Source organism: Pelophylax lessonae (assembly GCF_965119305.1).
Source record: "Pelophylax lessonae genome assembly, chromosome: 2".
In the NCBI taxonomy this organism is placed as follows: Eukaryota; Metazoa; Chordata; class Amphibia; order Anura; family Ranidae; genus Pelophylax; species Pelophylax lessonae.
Genome location: NC_138769.1, coordinates 605,323,312 through 605,343,759, shown reverse-complemented (window position 1 = coordinate 605,343,759; position 20,448 = coordinate 605,323,312). Strand labels below are relative to the sequence as shown.

General features: G+C 43.8%; 1 protein-coding gene across 1 annotated transcript in view; it reads left to right on the top strand.

The window, feature by feature from the left end:
• The window catches only part of LOC309545698 (sterol O-acyltransferase 2-like), a gene marked incomplete at its 5' end in the record, with an annotated part of 213,117 nt that overhangs the window by 131,772 nt on the left and 60,897 nt on the right, over window positions 1-20,448 (top strand). The window contains 3 exons of the mRNA XM_082245034.1: window positions 6,894-6,939; window positions 12,666-12,795; window positions 13,112-13,209. Of these exons, the coding sequence (XP_082101160.1) occupies window positions 6,894-6,939; window positions 12,666-12,795; window positions 13,112-13,209 (274 nt within the window). The remainder of the gene's footprint in view (window positions 1-6,893; window positions 6,940-12,665; window positions 12,796-13,111; window positions 13,210-20,448) is intronic.

Here is a 20,448-nt window from a genome sequence, read left to right as displayed (position 1 = left end):
AGTCACCAATGTAATAGGACCATTTATGTCGACCACCAAGGGGTGATTTACAATGACCACCAATTTTTTTTTTTTTTAACAGAAAAGTTTTATTCATCAATAAAACAATATCATAAGCAGATCACATAACAGTGAAACATATAATACACTGAGAGATAACAAACAGAAGAGCAAGATTTCTTTGGATACAGGAAAATGCACAAGGTAGTCCACAGAGCATACATTCAGAATGTAGTACCAAAAACTCCATAAGTAAAGTATAATGGCAACATAGCCTAACAGTTATTAACACCTATAGACATGAAAAAGTAAGGATAAACTAAACAGTTTATGTCCTAATTTCACAGTTCAACAAAGCCATTAAGAGAGGGGAGAAGAAAGGGAGAAAAAAGATTCAGGGGGGATAAAATAAGAATAGGAAGAGGGGGAAGGAGGAAAGAAGAGGGGGAAGGAGAAAAAGAGAGAAGAGATAGTAAATAATAGGAGGAAGCTAAAAGGAAAAAGTTGCGCAAGGAATGCATATCAAGTGTGTAGGAACCCAGGGCTGAGTAAATAACCAGAAGGAGTCCCCCAGTTCTGGAAACCAGAGAGAAGACATACGAGTGGGTGAAGCATCCTGAAAATGACCAAATCTCACCCTTTTAGCCACTTTAGCGGTGAATTAAATGTTTAGGGATCTGGCCAATACCCGTGCCTTCTAGATTTTCCCAAACTTTTGGGGGCACTTACGACACATGTATGTTAGCTTTTACAGGGGTAGTGCTGAATCAATTAGTAGACGCCGCTGATTAACCGTAGGGGCATCTTCCAATTTTTTTGAATAGGCTTCCTACATAGAAACTCAGTAAGCATATTTATCTCCATGGCCACTATTCTCCAGAAATTTTGAATAAGCGGACACTCCCAGATCATATGAAAGTATGTCCCCACTGCCATGTTGACATGTTTCAGAGTATGTAGGATAGATCCGGGAAAGGCACTGAGGGGTGTAGTAAACCCTATGGAGAAATTTAAGCTGTATGATCTATCTCTGGATGAAATAACTGTGGGTATAAACTGCTGATTCCCTTCATCCCTTTCCTCCTCCATGAAGGTGGGAATGTCAGCCCGCCAGGAGTGGAATAGGGGAGAGTCCCTATCTGTATCACCATCAGTGATGCAAATGTAAATTAAGGAGAGGATTTTATCCTCATTGCAAATTGCAAGAAACTTCCCCACTCTGAGGTGTTACTGTAACTGCCACCGGGAACTGCACCTGTACTGCGTGTTTCAGCAGCAAGTATCTAAAAAGCATCCATGAGGGAAGTTTGAAGGTTTCCTTGAGAGTAGGTAATGGGAAGTAGCCGGCCAGCTGGCATGATCTGTTGTAGCTTTATAATGCCATATCTGGCCCATACACCAGGATTAGGAGTAGATCGCCCCATACTCTGTTATGGGGAGTAGATATTGCCCCATAACAGAGTATGGGGCGAAACAGTGTTGACTACCCCAAGAGCTGCCTTCACTTGTTCCCACACCCAAACTGTTGTGCAAATTGGGGTCGTCCTCTGCGATGTGACCCTCCTTCCATGAGGACCAGATTAGTCAGGGCTGAATAGGACCCCAGGACAGTAGCCTCCAGATTAATTGTTGGGTGTGATCGAGTTTGTGCAAACCACTAGCGAATCGTAACCAACACTGCTGTATTTCCGGCAGCAAGGCACTGCCAATTCTCCTTCCTCCCGAGGAAAGAGGCAACCACGGCTTGGATTTGGCTATTCGAGGAACCGATGCAACCTAAATAAAGGACGTAATAATCCTGACAAATTTGTTAAACTCAACGGGAATAGGAACCGGGGTATTTCTGAAGACAAATACATTTTGGAGAAACACCATCTTAAGGAGGTTTACCCATCCTACAGGAGTCAATGGAAGTGTTTTCCACACATGATATTTGAGTATTAACTGTAGCCAAGTAAGAGGAGAAATCGTTTCGTATGACAATACCTAGATACTTAGATTTGGAATACCCATTGCAAAGGCGTTAAACTGGGAGACGGGGGGGGGGGGGGGGGTCTAACGACCGTCTTTAATCACACGGGCATGCTCGAAGACCAGCATCCGATCAGCACTTGCAGCCAATAGCTATGATCACTGATTAGTGTGTTCTGGCTACCTTAGCTCAGTGGGGGATATTGTTGTACTAACATCGCTACTGTAGTACAGCGATCTGTCAAGTATTTGCATACTTTTGTCACCCAGGTTTTGTTGGTTCATGGACAACCTACAGCAACAGATTGTACATTAAATTAGACTGGTTTGTATCTTCCAGTGTTTGCATTTACTGTATTTTTTCTTTAGCTGGCCATAGATGGATTGAAATTCAGCAGGGACTGGCCACATTTTGATCCATGTGTAACTGCTCCAACTTGACAGTAGTTGATCTAATGATCGACTTCTGTTGAAAAGGCTTGTTGGAAATTTTCTCTATCTTTCATCGACAGACGCAGCTCCATATCTTCTTAGACTATTGGGTTATGCTCCTCCAATCAGGAGTAGGCACTAGGCAGGAAAAAGCTTTACCACGCCTATGGGGCTGTCCCTGTAGGCATAACCCCCCCACACTCTGCTACATCAGTCAGTTTGTTTCTGCCTAGTTTACGAATAGGACCTAGTTCCCTGCTGGGACTTCTGTCTTAGCTATTAATAGGGAAAGTTTTTATTTTGTGATTTTTTTCACTAGTTAGAGTTCCTGCAGAACTACAAGCAACAGCCGGCTGTGGTTTCGGACTGGAAATTCCAGATCCTTAAGGTCTCCCAGCCTGGCCAGCGAGCATGTGCAGGTTATACTCCAGAACTAGGCCTAGCCACGACAGAGCCCAAATGGATGGGGACGTGCCTCGCTGGGACGCGATCCACCTGGAATACCCTGAGTTGCAGCATACCCCCTGCCTGGCAGCACCCCCACTCTGGGTGGGAGGTGGACTGTTTGGAGTGGGGCCCACCTGGTAAATCTGTCCCCCCATTCCCTTTGTAGTAAATTTAATGTTAAAAAAAATATATACCTTCATCAACTTGCATACATTTGAATATGAGGGTGTATAATAAGTTCCTGGGCCCCATCAGAGTAACAGAGGGGCCCAGGAGGTGACAGCAGAAGAGGGACTTTTTATCCATTTTCGGGGGCAGGCAGACAAATCTCATGCTGCATGCTGTACCTGCACAAACTAAAGTTCCGGCCGCTCATGGTGTGCCTTCCCTGGCATATGGATTCATTTGTAATGCGGCTCCCGCTCTTCAGTGAGTGATGGCAGTGCAGTCTGAGGGAGACACTGATCGCTGAGATGGCTGAAATGGCACAGCAGCAGTAATCCCGGTGGCGGTGAACAGGCAAGCGGTCCCCTGCACATACAGTGACACATCACACAGGCTATTCTGGAAGGTGCTCATGGTCATCATTATTATGAGGATCTCAGCACAGCAGGTGCTCTATGGCTCTGTCAGTGTCACATGGCTGCTGGGTGCTGACTTTGTTATGGCTGTACTGTGTTATAGTCTGTAACACACTGTACAGCCAAAAATTAAGACAGTCAACAGTGTGTTACAGACTATAACACAGTACAGCCATAACAAAGTCAGCACCCAGCAGCCATGCGACACTAACAGAGCCATAGAGCACCTGCTGTGCTGAGATCCTCATAATAATGATGACCATGAGCAGACAGTGAAATACTACTTTACGCGTGTCTTGGGGGGGTGGGAGAGACAGTAAAAACACACAGCCAAGCTGCACTTTTACCACTTCCCTTTGAGAACCTTTCACCCAGGCTTTGCAATTAGGTCCGCCTGTCAGTTTTTCATGTGGACCTGATTGAAAGCTCCATGTAGGTCTACAGGAGTCCAGATATGAATTGACTTGTATCCATTTAGATCCGCCTACCTCTGTGGTCATTCAGGTCCAAGAAAAAAAAATGGGAAAAGGACAACCTTTTCTATTTTTTCAAGACCTAAATGTGACAGATCAGAGGTAGCCTGATGTAAATGGACACAAGTCTATCTACATCAGGTTAGCCATAGAGCCACCACAAGTCTGTGGTGTATGCGAACACAAACTGAATTGGCGCAGATGTCACAACACTGACATCTCGCCAATTCTGCTCCAGTTATGATTGGTGGGGCGCTGTATAGCTTCCTGTTGCTATAGATAAGGTGGGTTCAGACTACGGTCTGAACATGACTGAGCTTATGCTTGCTAATTAGTCAAAAAACATTCTAGAATAAGACATCTCTGCTGCTTTATAATAGTGTAAAAAGTTTAGAGTTATAATGGCTACTAAAGGTTCCCCTTTTGGAACATTTTATATGTTCCAGCTCCTGTCACCAGTCCCCCAGATCCCCCCCCCCCTTGTGACAGTGTGGGGTCAGGGGCGGAGCCAGGGGTAGAGTTGTGGGGCCGGGTCCAGGGGCCCCATAATGTAGGCTGTATGGGGCCCCATGATTTCTAACAGCGGCCCTGTGAACAGCGGTTGGCTTTGGGCACTATCAAAGGCCAAGTGTCGGCTTTGGCTGTATATTTCCAATGCCTTTTAGCTACGCATGCCCTGATTCACACTTTCATCCAGGGGGTCCGCCACATGGCTTCCCTGAGAAGACCTGCTGCCTCCGTGGGATCTGAATTTGGTATTATCTGTTCTTCAAAAGCTTCCTTTTGAGAACATTTGTGAGATTCCTCTGCTTTCATTGTCTCAGAAGGTTGCCTTTTTGGTGGCTATCACTTCTGCAAGCAGAGTATCTGAATTGGCGGCGTTGTCTTGCCGCTCACCTTATTGATGGTCCACAGAGATAAAGTGGTACTCCGACCAAATCAGTCTTTTCTTCCTAAGGTGGTTTCTGATTTTTATTTGAATGAAGACATTGTTTTGCCTTCACTCTGTCCTGAGCACAAGCATCCCAAGGAAATTGCCTTGTATTCTTTGGCTGTGGTTCGGGCGATCAGAGTTTACCTGGGGGCCACTGAGTCTTTTAGAAAACAGAAACTCTTTTTGTCCTTACTGAGGGACCTCAAAAAGGATTGGCTGCGTCTGCTGCGACCATTTCCAGATGGATCAGGCAGATGGAGGTTCAGGCTTATTCTCTGAAGGGTCAGGTTCCTCTTTTCCCAGTTAAGATGCATTCTACTAGAGCGCAGAGTGCCTCTTGGGCTTTTCGCCATCAAGCGTCAGTGATGCAAGTGTCCAAGGCGGCGACCTGGTCACATGTGCATACATTCACTAAATTCTACAAAATTGATGTGTTGGGATCCTCAGATGCTTCTTTTGGCCGCAAGGTTTTGCAGGCTGCTGTTTAAAGAGAATCCTGTTTTGTTCTCTTTGAGGGTTTTTTCTGGGTGAGCTCCAGTTGTTCATATTACCTGGTTGGCTACGTTTAGCCTTTTGGTTACATTCTTATTGCATTGTCTTCCCACCACTCATGAAAATACTGCTTTAGGACGTCCCAATGGTCTTAGAAGATATGGAGCTGCATCTGTTGATGAACGATAGAGAAAACTGTATTTTTGTACTTACCGTAAAATCCTTTTCTCTGAAGTTCATCGACAGACGCAGCACCCGCCCCTCTGCTTCTGAGTAAATGTGTTTTTTGTCTTCTAAACACTGCTTGCAACCAAACTGACTGATGTAGCAGAGTGTGTGGGGTTATGCCTGCAGGGACAGCACCCATAGGTGTGGTAAAACTTTTTCCTGCCTAGTGCCTAATCCTAATTGGAGGAGCATAACACAATGGTCTAAGAAGATATGGAGCTGCATCTGTCGATGAACTTCAGAGAAAAGGATTTTACGATAAGTACAAAAATCCAGTCTTTCTCAATCAGCAGCTGCAGCCAATAGACTGCAGTTGCTGATCAGTGTATTCTGACAGCGGAGAGTCCCCTCTATCAACATACAATGCCCCAGCGGGTTGGATCCCTCTATCCACCTAGTTTGTGTGGATGGGGTAATCTGTTCATTTTTTCTTTTCATTCAACCCATTTAGGCTGAAAAAAAAAAAAAAAAAGTGCATTATTATTTACATGAAATTAAATACCCGTGATAAGCCCTCAGGGGCTTCTAAGCAGCTCACAACTACTCTGACACACCAAACACTCTGAGAAATAAGTCACCAGCCTGGATTGGAACAATACTCAAAAGCTGCAGCCATTTGCTTCCGCTGGTCCCAATTAATTGGTATAATAAAAATTGCATTTAAGAGGTTGTAAACCTCCAAAAAAAAAAAGAAAAAAAAAAAAACACTGAACGACAAAGGCATAATGAGCTAGTATACATCGCATACTAGCTCATTATGAAATACTTACCTTAGAACAAAGCCCCCGCAGTGGCGCCCAATCACTGCTAACATGGCCGACATGTTCACCCATCTTCCATCCGCGTTCACATCCTCTGGCCATCTGATTGGCCAGAGCCGCGATGACGTCACTCCCACACATGCGCACGGTACCCACTGTTCACAGCACAGGGCTCTGAAGGAATGGTGGCCGTTCCTTCAGAGCGCATGGGCCAGTGATGTCACTGGCTGCATGCAAAGTAAATATCTCCTAAACGTGCATGTTTAGGAAATATTTACAGTACCTATAGGTAAGCCTTATCATAGGCTTACCTATAGGTACAAGTTAGAGGAAGCTTTACTTCCTCTTTAAATATTCTGTGGTATTTTAAAAGGTGTACTTTGAGAACTTTTGAAATGTCAGTGGGTGTTTTGGTTTTACGTCTTAGGGCAATAGTGGTCAGAGCTCCATAAAAAAATTGTTTCCAATACATTACCCCTCTTGGCAACCAGTGATATAAAAGTAGTGCTGCAATGTTTAGGCTAAAGTGTAGGAGAAATGTGTGAACTTCACTGTTATTTATTTCTCTGTGCAGAACCCCATACATCAGGTGGAACTATGTAATCAAGAATTTTGCACAGGTAGGACATGCAAATTATAATTTTTTTATCTGCAGAGTAAAGTGTAACCACTTCAGCAGCGCTTAGCCTAGAAAATGTGTAACAGAGGAGCCTCCACCTCCAAGTGATAAGAGTGCATGCAAACAATCTAAATAATCAATCCACTAGTAATTGACAGTCCTTATATATAATATATATAATATATATAATAATATGATAATTGAAATAGTTAGCATGCACTCTTATCACTTGGAGGTGGGGGCTCCACTGTTAGGCCCCTTTCACGCATATGGACTGTTCATTTCATCAGTTCAGTCACATTTTTTTGTTATTAGTTTTCTTCAGTCAACATCAGTTTTCATCCATTTTCATCAGTTTTTCATCCATTTTCATCCGTTTTTCATCCGTCAATGGATAGATGAAAAATGGACAAACAGACAGCATGTGTGAAAGGGGCCTTATACTGTTTTTCGGGTAAGCACTGCTGAAGTGGTTACACTTTACTCTGCAGTTGATCTGAAAGTATTTTGATTAAGCAGCTGATGAGTTAACATTTAGAAATTGATTTATTAAAGTTAATTAATGTGTTGATTTACTTTCCTTCAGGAGCACATAGTATTAAGAATACTAGAATATAATATTAATTTTTTAGGCATTTATTTGTATAATGTTATGTAATAAATAATGGGTGGGAAATTACATCCAACACATGCCCCATCAAATCTCTCTCAAAACTGGCAATTTCAATTAAGATAACCTCCTTCAATAAACATTAACCTGATCATTTGTGCATGCAACCCATACTTGTGTACATTTTTAAAGGAGAAATGCACAACCAGTGACAATGAGCCATATGTGGGCTATTTTCATTTGTTAGTAATGATATATTTATTAGTGGCAACCCAATTCAAATGCTACATTATGTTTACAGTGGTATTAAAGCAAATATATAAAATCAAAGGGGGTTTGGGACTTTAAATGAGAGACATGACAAGGCTGGCAGGGATAAAAATTGCACATTTAATGATATACAAGAATGTGAAAACATGACATGTTACAGAAATTGAAATACTCAAAATAACATAAAAGCTGATGAGTAGTGCCCAAGTCCAAGTTAATATTCACCAACATATCAAAATTACATGGATTAATGAAATAGTAGACACTTAATAATAAAGTCATAGCATCAATAGGCTCAACGCGTTTCATGGACCAAGTTCGCAACTTCTTCAGGAGAAAGTGTATGATGCATATCTGTAAATAATAAATTTAAGTATAGAAAATTGCAAACATGGAAAGGGAGGGAGGAGGAGACAAACCACCCAAATTCCCAAACTTACAAGTCAGCTAGAGTTGTTTGTGGCATTGGAGGTAGGGCAGGACCATAAAATGTCCCCACCAGGAGCTGAGGGAGCACAAACCAGGCCATGACAAAACCACACTCCACCTGTTGGATCGTAGAAATCTTCGCCAGTTTAAACCTTCACATCTCTATTCTGCCACTGACCACCTCTATGACAAAATCTCACCCCTGTCCTGTCCTAACCTGGCCACATCTGCCTACAACAGTTTACTCTCATCCTCAGGCACTTGCTCCTCTAACTACACACAGAATCGAGCCCTGACCATTAAAACCTTGGCAAACTGATGACCCCAGAAACCTCAAGAGACATAGCTGTGCCATTGAGCGACTGAGGCGTAAAACTAAACCCCTGCAAGACTTCACCCTATACAAATCTGCCTTCTTAAAATACAATTCCTGCCTCTGTACTGCCAAACAAATCTACTTTTAATACCTTGTCATCCAGTCCTCATCCGCTCTACCTTTAACTCTCTACTTTGAAGAAATTGTGGGAGTACAATAGGCCCCATTGTTGGTGTCAGTCGCAGCAATATTAACCCACCCCAACAACTGTCCGGGTCATAATAACTCCCAGTATGTGTCAGGGCTAGCAAGAACAACCCTCGGCATGTGTCGGGGGGCAACAAGAACCACCCCCAGCATGTGCCAGGGCTAACCAGAACAACCTCCAGCAATGCACCAGGGGAGCAAGAACAACCCCAGCAAGTGTCGGGTACAAAGAAACACAGAATGTGTATGTGTCAACAAGAACAAACTCCAGCATGTGTCAGGGCAGAAATAAACCCCAGCCCAAATATTACCTCCAGGATTCATTTAACCCCCAGCACAATATTAAACCCTGACTGGTTCAGGTGGTTTGAAACGTTTACTTGTCCATTAAAGGACCAGTCCTTGCTGTCAGATCTTTATCACAAGAGCATCTCTCACTTTATTTGTTATGCTGGGATAATGTCATTCAGTTCCCAGTGCGAAGATGGCAAACTGCGCCTCCCTCCTTCCCTCCTGGGTGAAAGAGGGGATGGGGCTAATTGTTGTGTAATGTTTGTAATATTTATGACATGCGCTGAAATAGTACCATCAATACATGAGGAACACCGCAGTGAACTGAGGGGTTTAAACTTTGTGCACAAATATGGGGCTAACAGTGGCAAAGGAAAACATGCCCCAGCATCTGTGGTGTCACTGGAAGGAAAACTGTCCCTGCTTCAGTGGTGTCACTGGAAGGAAAAATTCCCTTGTGTTGGTGGTGTCAATCTGAAGAGAACTGATTGGTATCTGTGTCAGTGAGATGAAGGAAGGAAAATGAGCTGGGCTCTAAGGGATGCATAAATCTAAAGAAATCTAGGGGGCTCTGGGGGAGGAAAGGGGGGCTGAAAGGACTCCAAGGGCTCATTCAGGCAGACAGCTATCATTGCTGGTGTTGAGAGGCAGCAAGGGGAGGATATGCCATTTTCAACCCTGAAGATGCTGACCCAGTGCACAATATTAATATGTATTGCACATGGTTGCAGGGTGGTTGTGGCACAGTCCCATTCATGATGACATGCCATTTAATTTTTGCCATGTGTACAGCCCTGAGAGGCTGCATCAACTTTTTCAGGTGGGTGGTTGGGGTGGCAAAACTGTGGCTCACCTGCCTGCTTTTACATCTCCTCATCTGCCTGTATGAACAGGCCTTAAGGCTTGGGTAGGTGGTAAAAACTGGTGGTTGAGCACCCCCCCCCCCTTCCCCATTGTCAACGGGAGAGAGCGCTGACTGGAGTCCCCCTGTCAGAACACAATAGCTCAGTGGGGAGATTGCTGTACTAACATCAGATTGTTAGTACATTATCTCCTCCCGAGCTCTTTGGGTTTTTTTTGTTCAGCCCGCTGGGTTGTACGAAAACAAACTTTTATTGTGTACCAGGCTTAAGTGAAAGAAACGTATCAGTGATCTGGGAAGTAGATTAAGTCAATGGGAGTGAAGAAGGGGAGGGATAAAATGTTGCATTCAGTAGAAGAGATAAGGCGGAGATGGAGCGGCTGGAGGAGTTGAGGAATTCGGACATTGTGCAGTAGGAGAATGACCATCACTCCTGTCATTTAAGCCTGGTACACACTGGTAGTTTTTTTTTTCATTCAACCCAGCGGGAAAACTGAGGAGCTTGCTGTACTAACTATATGATGTTAGTACAGAGGGACTGCCCCCGCCAGAACACACCGGTCAGTGCTCGCAACCATTAGCTGCCAATCGGCTGCTGGTTTTCCGGCATGCCCGTTCGACAGACGCCGGACAGGCTGCTGTATTCACTGGCCGAATGTCATTTCAATTAAACTGGCCGATATTCGGCCTGTGTATACCAGCCTTTAGGCTGGTGAAGCTGCTGAAGCTCCCAGCACCCTCTCCCCAAATATTAACACTGTGCCTAGGGCACTGCCTTGGAGGGCTCACTGTACATAAAAACTGACACTGGAAGGGAAGGTAAAAAAGAAGGCTTTGTAGAAGCCAGCAGCCACTTCACTTACTTCATTTCCACTGTATTTAACAAGGATTTGAGAAAAATATTAGTGTAAACTCTGACTTGGTTGTTACTGCTTGGGGATGCAAGCAGAATTTTTGGGAGTGTTTTAGCACCCCCATGCATCCCTCTGACGTCACCCCTGCTCTTAGGCCTACCTCTATGCTGGCTATCCCCCTTTCAATCTACCATGAATGCTGCTGCTAGACTCCACTACCTTACCAACTGCTCAGTGTCCGCCACCCCTGTCTGCCAATCCCTCCACTGGCTTCCGATTGCCCAGCGAATTAAATTCAAAATACTAAAAACAAGCTACATCACCAATCTTGTCTCAAAATATCACCCAAACCATCCTCTGCGCTTATCCCAAGACCCCCCTACTCTATAGCTCTCTGGTATCCTCCTCCCATGCTCATCTACAGGACTTCTCCAGAGCCTCGTCCATTGTCTGGATCTCTCTACCTCAATCTATTTAGCTATCTTCTAATCTGGCCACCTTTAGGCGATCCCTGTGAACTCACCTATTCAAGGAAGCCTATCCCATCTCCACCTAACAACTGAACTTAATTCTTCCATCAGCTCATCCCTTACAGCTATTACCATTTGTACCACTTGTCCCACCCCATTAAATTGTAACTTCTTATGAGAAGTGTCCTCTTAACCCTTTTGTATTTTATTGCATTGTAAATTGTATTTTCTGCCTTTATATTCGAAAGTGCTGTGCAAACTGTTGGAGCTATATAAATCCTGTATAATAATAATAATAATAATCCTAGAATATAAATTACTTCAGTGTACAAGCAGCTAGAGAGGTTAGAGATTGATTTTTTTTTTTTTTTATGTCTGTTAAGAATATGTAAATGCTAAATTGCCCATAACTTGGACACAGGTGCACTTTAACAGCCAGCTGTGATGGTCTTTGGGGCTACAAACCCAGTTTGCTTTTGACATCATGGATTCTGAGATGATGCATGATTCATTGCAGTGTGCATTTAAACTCCTGTTCTGCATTTGACTTGCTTAAAGCTACTTTTACATTTCAATTGACTTGTATGGTAAGAGAAGCAATTTTGGTGCAAACAAAAACAGACCCTTAAAGCAGCGGTTAGCTCTTAATATTAACTTAGAACTGTGAATATCTTCTAAACTAAACTGATTCACATCAGCTGCAGCCGATGAAGTCACTGGTGCATGTGCAGTAGCTGTGCACACTGAGTGTGCCGTGAATGTAGAGAGTGTCGTGCCGCGATTGTGACTCCCATGCGCATGCACAGAAGTGAAGTCGTTATGACCCGGAAATTCAAACAGCCAAAGATGGCGAATCCATAAGTAAGACTGGGTGAAGATGGAAGCGTCGGGAGCAGTGACAGCTCAGCGTTGAAAGGTCTCTGTTTAAAAGTTTAGTTTGTCATAATGTGCTAGTATGCATGCAGTAGAGTTATGCAGAGTGAAGAGTTCACTGATAAGTAGAGTTTAACATCTTGGGAATTTCAAAGAAAGTATTTTCCCGGAAAAAAAACACCAGGGCTATAAAAAATCTAGCTGATATTCACGCTAAAAACTAGCATCTCCCACCCCTGCTGGATGTTATGTGTGATTATGTAGAAATTATGGTTGGTCTTGGTAGTGCCACAAAACTGAAACCTCAGATGTTATCAAAGCCAGCAAGCCACTGAAACACCATCAACCTCAAAACTGAAATCACATTTTTTAATTGAATTTGCCAAAAAAACCTATCAAAGAAATGCTTACTACCAAGATTTTAGTAACCAAACCGTTTCAGGAAATTCAAAACCGTTACAAACTCACATTATACTGTTGTTATTATCAATAATTATAAAGTTCAATTTGTATTTATCTAATAATCTTTTTTATGATGTTCATAGTTCCTAGGCTGCGTGTTTTTCATGTACTCTGCCATGGAAACCCTGTGTATTCCAGTGTTCCCCAACATGAGCAAACAGCCATTCAGTGTAAAAACTTTGGTGGTAACCATCTTCCATGCTACACTACCAGGTGAGGAGGATTTCTGCCCCCTTCCAACTGTTTAGTGCCTTGAATCAGGGGAATATTAGTCAGTGTGGGGGAGGGGGGTACCCTTGTGTCACTCCATATGGCCACGATGAGGCCTGCTGGCAAGAAATGCTTTGGCTTTCTTCTATACACATGCCTTCTTTGTACAATTATTTGGTGCTGTCTGACTAGAAAGTAGAGGTTGCCAGAATTTTAACTACCTCATTCCCTTCTGTTCAGTTTTTTTTTTTCAAAGATCTAAATTCAAATTTTAAATTACTTTCTTTATGATATATTGTTAATTGTTGTGTTTTTACAGGTACCCTTGGATTTCTGCTGGCATTCTATGGCTTATTGCACTGCTGGCACAATGCTTTCGCAGAGATGCTCCGCTTTGGAGATCGCTTGTTTTACAAGGTGACCTCTCTACTCTATGTAGTCTGTAATCAAGTTTAATATGTGATTTTTTGCCAAATTTAATCAAGTAGTTGATGGGTAAGTGTGTGGAAAAAAAAAAAAAACTTCAAACGCAGTTTCATCATTCTGCAACAAAAACAAGAGCAATATCTGAATAAATATGGCTAACTTGCTAAATGCTTGTGCCACACCACCTAGGTGGTCAACCTCACCACATAAAGTGATTACCAGAATAGTTTTCATTTTACTGGTGTAATGTTCTTAAGCCCCAGATCTCCTAGTACAAATTTCTTACCGTTGGTGTCTAGAAGAAATCGAATAGTTTTAATAGAATAATAGTTTTTCAGTGAATCATTTTACAGTCTCCCAGCTGCTCAGTTTAAAAATTATTATATCCAAACATTTAAGAAAATATTCTTTCTTTATTGTACATCATGGGACACAAAGCAGGTTATAATCATTACTATCTGGGTTATGTGCCACCTATTTGGACACTGGCAGATCATACAGGAAGTCCTTCCCTATATAACCCCTTATATACAGCAAGTACCTCAGTTTTTTCACCAATGTCGGTAAAGTGGTGGTCACTGATGTGCTACATGTGCCATTGGAGCATTCTTGGAGGTCTGGAACGGTTCTACTGAGAATCCTGGACTTTGATCAGATCCATTCAAAAAGCTGTCAGCCATAATGGATGGTACCCAAGCCTCGCTGGATAAGGAGAAGAATCCTCAAGGTTTGCCTGTAATGCAGCCTTATGGCGCTGGACCTTGCATTACTGGAACCCTGTGCAGTTTGTATAGGTCCAGAGGAGTGAACCCAAGATTAAGGGGGACCAAGTCCTTAAAGGGCTTTATGACAGAGCCCACCGTGATGGTGAGGGTTGGACTCCTGTTATGATTCAGAGTCCTACGGCAGGAAGGGGTTTGTCACAGTGAGTACTACCTATGGGAGAGCTGATTGACCAGACAGGACTTGATTATATACTGCATTCGTGCATAATCTGTAAACTTGCTATCAAATCCGAGGGGCTTGTACAACTGTTTGTCGATACACCCCTGTACGGGTTTCGGTGCATTTAAAGGAGTTGTGTCTCCAGAGTAGCATGCATTTGATCTGCAGGAGCTTACATTTAGGCTGCACTGAAGCGGCATAGAAGCCACATTAAGCATGCGTTTGATGCATATGTGCTTGGCTAGTCCTGCAAAACTAGTATGGGGCCAAGTGCAGTTGGGCAGGTGCAGCATAATATGTCATTATGGTATGCATACCTGTATAATTGCATTGAATTGCATACATACATTCATGCTTATTTGCATTGAATTGCATACTGTAACAAGAAGCCAGGAAAATCCATGGGTTGTGTCCACGATGGGAGATATATTTGTCTCAGGTTCATGCTATACACTTGTAGCACTACTCCCTTGGGAGCTGCTGGTTATGGGTTCCCCTGGGTTACCATTAGCAACAACATAGCAGCTTAGCATTTTCAAAGTGTTTTGGCTCAGTCAGGAAACAGTCTAGGAGCTTTGGTTTTTGTTGTTTTATTTGAGAACTTGGATAGGAGAAGGGAATGGGTGGGATACTCCAACTTTTATAGCTATGCACAATCTGCTGGGACGACTAAATATTGCTGAGTGCGGCAAGGCCGCTGCTTCACCTTGTCAATAGCAGTGAAGAAGTAGTTAATTAACTATTTAGATAAACTGGACTGTACTGCAGAACACTCTTCAGGGCACTTCCTGGCACCCCCTTTGTTCCTATTCTTCAGGGTTAACTACACGGCACCCTTTTACTGTAATACTCTGTGTGAGCTAGCTCCGTGATCCCCTGACTTCACTGGAGTGGTCCCCCCTTCCTGGGCAGACCCTTAGGCAAATCTCCTGGTACTCACAGACACTGTTTGTCCCGAGAGACTCTGCCAGCAGCTCCACTGCCAGCTACTCTGGATCCTCTGCAGCTCAGCTCCACACCTGGTTCACTAGGCCGACTGCCTAAGACCACTTTCTACACACACTGCAGGAGGAGAGACAGCCGTCCACCTCCTCCTGGGACTTTGCTTCTCACCAAAAGACGCCCTGTCACATGTCCCCTCAGTATTTATGGTCAATCCCAGGATGCATTGCGAGAATGCCCCCCCCCCCCCACTGGGACTGCCATAAAACATGATGTGTCACTGGCTAGATTTCCTCCACTGTCCAACAAGCTCCCCCATTGGATACAGTGGGGACACTCCCTCAGACCCAGTGAATCACACCTGAAAACATGTGACAGGCAACCTAATATATCAAGGAAATATGGGGAAGGTAAATGGCGCTGCCTAAAGGTGTCAAATGGTTAATAATATGAGTAAAGTAAATCGAAAATGCTAAACACTTGAAATGTTCACTGGAATGGAGTAAACCCAAAAAAAAAAACATCTATTGGGATTTTTTTTTTTTTAGAAATAGAATGCGCAATGAGAGTAATAAATGAGTAGACTAAACTATGACGATGAGTAAATATGTAAGAACTCAATAAATAGCAGATTTAGGAATCCATCCTCAATAAATATAGTGTAGGTTAGGAGCACAATGTATAAAAATGGATGGATGTGTTTGGAAAACTCAAATAAATAAATAGTGGTATAGGGAAAGCGGATCTGATATCCCTGACACTGGTGGATCCCAGTGTAGTAGTTCACAATAACACGAATTGTTCAGATCAAAGGTTACATCACATAATATATAGAAGCATTAAATCAGTGATAAATAATAACACAGTAATAAGAATCGGATCCCGTGATTCACAGTATACAATAATTTGCACACTAACTTCAAATAATCAATAAATATAAAGTGCAAAGGAGTGATAAATAGTGCAAAGTGACTATGAATACCTGAAGTGATGATGCCGCATCCACTAAAGGTGACCAAAATATAATAGCGTGTGGGTCCCAAATAGGGTTAATACAAGGGCTAAAGTGAAAAAGTGCTGGTAGACAAAATAGTGAGCTTATTCTTTTACAAAAGATATTAAATAATGAATTAAAAAAAAAAACTAAAAAATGTGGTGTGGAGTTCTGACACCAGGTAGGAAGCAAATAATGTGAACAATGGTTAGAATCAAAGAAGTGACTAGTGCTGAGAAAAATAGACTCCTGAAGACATCATTCTGACGAAACGCGTAGAGCGTCACCGCGTCACTTCCTATCTCCATGGAACGCACTTCCGGTGCATGGAACGCACTGCATTCCGGAAGAGCCACATCGCTATAGCGTACCTGGAAAGACACTCTTAACACCGCTCGTTCATTTATTTCATTTGTGAGTACTTTTTCAACTTTTAACAAATATTGATTTTAAACATTACTACGCTATACGAGTTTTCTTCCCCCATATGTATACCGGGATACCTATGGACTGAGAGACCTGGGAACAGGATACTGAGGGCCCTTGAGTACCATGTCTAGCTAAAACATTAAATTAGTGAACATATAGTGCATATGATCAAAAATAATGAACTCAGTCCATAAAACTACAAAAAATGTCCATATGGATAATCAGTGTCAGTGTAAACAAGGTCAATCCTCCACCAGTGGTCCTTCACCCAAAAACAGAAACAACTGTTTTTAGTTGTTTTTAATAAATACTACACTATGGAAAGCATTTTCTCTCTTGCATATCTATTGATATAACTTCCTGCTGGTTGGAGTACTTGAAGGAATTTTTTCCGGTGTCATCATCTCTTCTGATTTGCTTTCTGGCTCAAGACCTGCTGTATAAGATACAAAAATGCATTAGCTGTCCTAATAAGACAGCAACATGGTCTGGTGAGTGCGCATTTCTGTTTTTGGGTGAAGGACCACTGGTGGAGGATTGACCTTGTTTACACTGACACTGATTATCCATATGGACATTTTTTGTAGTTTTATGGACTGAGTTCATTATTTTTGATCATATGCACTATATGTTCACTAATTTAATGTTTTAGCGCTGCAACCTATTTACCTAGCACCTACCTAGCTAGAAGGGTGCTACATCCACCCCCCCACCAAAATGAGCCACGTCCCGGTGGCTCTTGGGCAGCCACCCCTACAAAAATCCTATCAAAAAAAAACTTAGGAGTATCCCACAAACCTGGAAAGGGGGAAAATGAACAAATGTACAAATTAATAAATTAAGTGCAAAAAAAAAAAAAATATATATATATATATATATATGTATATTCTCTCTATACACCATATAATACACAATATAATGCAAGGCAGGTGCATTTGATGCAGTGCACCCCCCCCCCCCACCAAGCAAAGCTTGCTCTGGTGAGTAACTAAATAGACCTGACTGTCTAAACATCTCACTAGCACATAGTGATAGTTGCTACCTGAACTCGTACATTGATGAGAAGACCCTGCCTGCGGGGGCTATCTTCTCATCCTATGTCCCTCACTATAGCAGTCAGCTCCACTGTAGTTCTCGGCAGTGGCGGCCTGTGCATAGGGGGCGCCAGGGCACCGCCCCCCCTAAAAAAAAAGAAAGAAAAAAAAGATTACAAAAAAGAACAATAAAGTTAAAAAAAAAAATTGCGTTCGCCGGCCTATGTGGTGGCTATGGGCGGGGGGGGGGGGGGGGGGTGGGGTTTACGACCCAGCAGAGGCGCCGATTGGCTGCCTTCTGGGGCGTAACCTGGGCGCAGGTCATAGCGCTAGGACACCCCCACTTTCGTGATATCCTGGCTGTGATTGGTCCAGTCTCCAGCCATGGACCAATCATCATCCAGGACATCTGATTGCTGACCCCGCTGACGTCGCAATGGGGGCGGTGCCGGTGCGTGCGTCAGTCACACACCGTCACCGCCCGATCTCCTTCCCGCCGGACCCATCGGAAGACCAAGAGAGCCTGCCGTCAAAGAAGACAGAAGAGGACGAGAAGGAGCAGCGCCGTGGACGGTTCCCGGAATCCCCGGCCGTCAGAAGAAGAGGACGAGAGGAGAGGAGCAGCGCCGTGTACGTCTCACAGGCAGCCCAGGAGAGCAGGTAAGTGATTGAAGCCGATCTGTGCCATGCCTGTACCATCACCTGTACCATGCCCTATACCCTCACCTGTGCCATGCCTGTACCATACCTGTGCCCATGCCTGTGACCATCACCTGTGCCATGCCTGTACCATCACCTGTGCCATGCGCTTTACCATCACCTGTGCCATACCTAAACCATCACCTGTGCCATGCCCAAACCATCACCTGTGCCATCACCCGTGCCATGCCTATACCATCACCTGTGCCATGCCTGTACCATCACCTGTGCCATGCCTGTACCATCACCTGTGCCATGCCTATACCCTCACCTGTGCCATGCCTGTACCATGCCTATACCATCACCTGTGCCATGCCTGTACCATCACTTGTGCCATGCCTGTACCATCACCTGTGCCATGCCTGTACCATCACATGTGCCATTCCTGTACCATCACCTGTGCCTTGCCTGTACCATGACCTCAAAGTCACGCAATTTTTTTTACAAGCGTTTTTTGCCGCGAAGCAATACCCATTACATTTTTCTTTTTGCTCCCCCCCCAAAAATTTTGATCACCAGCCGCCACTGGGTTACTCCCCATCCGGGGAGGGTGTTCTATACGGGTCAGGAGTCCTCTCGGTAAGTGTCCATAACATTTATCTATGCTGGCTACAATTCTTACTGGATTTAACATTTAAACATGCCACTCAGGTATGTTGTGGCTGTGCTTATAAGCACTTTCATGACTTTTATTCATATCTTTGGCTTCCCCTTTATGTTTTCTCGGCAGGGGTGTACTATTGGCCCCTCCAGGAAATAGATTCACTTCATGTATTATGCAGAAAATTCTGCTCCATTATACATTACTTTTGTGGTAAGTCAGTGAATACCCTGTAGTTTACAACCTGCGGTATTGGTGTCACTTATGGTTCTGGCTACACTTGCTCTCCTGTAAGCCTGATCCCACTACTTTCTTTTGAAGGTGAAGGTTTCCAGGCATTTTGTTTTACCAGAATACCCTTCTTTTTTCCCCCTATTTCCCCTATCCCCCCCGTCCCCCCCCCTCCCTTTTCTCCCCCCCCCCCTTGTTTGGTGGTCCTGATACTCCGAATATTTTTGGCACATCCTATATTACCTACATTGCTCTTCGTCTATATTCTATTTTATCCAGTGCTTTAAGTGGCCCAAAAGAGGTGCCAGTACTCTATTATAGCCTATAAATTCCCCCCCCCACCCCACATTAGGGTCCCCACAGAGCACCCCCCCTGGCCTGGGCTGGGACTCTGGAGTAGAGGGACTCACTGGTGGTGACTGGTCTGGCTCTGGAGCTGGAAATATTCTTGGGAGGGGGCAATTGAAGGTGCAGATGTCCAAAATGAGCGTACTGGTACGCTAAGGCGCATGGAGAGGTGGCGGTATGCTCAAGAGCCATATTTGAAAGTGGCGGTACTGAGTACCAGTGCATACCGGCCCACTTAAAGCACAGATTTTATCCCTAAATACAGGCATACCAGCTGACGTGCTATATGCCATATCTGCTGGCTGATGACATTTGGCAGCTTATGTGCGTTTTCATTAACTTTTGATGACTCTGACCCTTCATCCACTCTCACTGCCGATTACTAATTTTTCTCCCTCTACTGCCATTACCTGCTGACCATTTACATGTAAGTAGTAGTAATGGCAATTTTTCTCTCCCCCCCCCCTCTTTTTTCCTCCCCTTTCTCACCCCCCCCCCCCACCCCCATGTATGTTTTCATTGCCCGTTATCCATATGACCTGCAACAATCTCTGTAGCCAATTATGTGTTGTTTCCTATGATGATACCTGGCTTGGGCCCCCACATCTTTTCCACATGGGCGTCTCCCTCTACCCAATCTACGATTGCTGGAGATGAGAAATTGGTTTCCCACATACATAGGCAGAACCACTGCTAATTACTGACTATACAGCCTTTTTATAAAATATTTTTTGTACAGTAGTCACTTTATCCTCTTTATCGTTTTTTCTTTTTCTGTTTTTTTCTCCCTTCCCCTTTTTCCAATTCTAGTAGTGTATGCAAAAATGTACAGCTGGTTGTTATACAATATATACCTTTGACCCATGACACAGCCGTCAGGTGGAACGGGACAGCCAATTGAAACATTCCAGCACATGGACAGTCCCCCTACCCTATCAATAGACCTGACCTGGCGGCCATTTCACATTCCGCTTTCTGCCAGTGTAGGGAGAGGTCTGCTGTGCTCA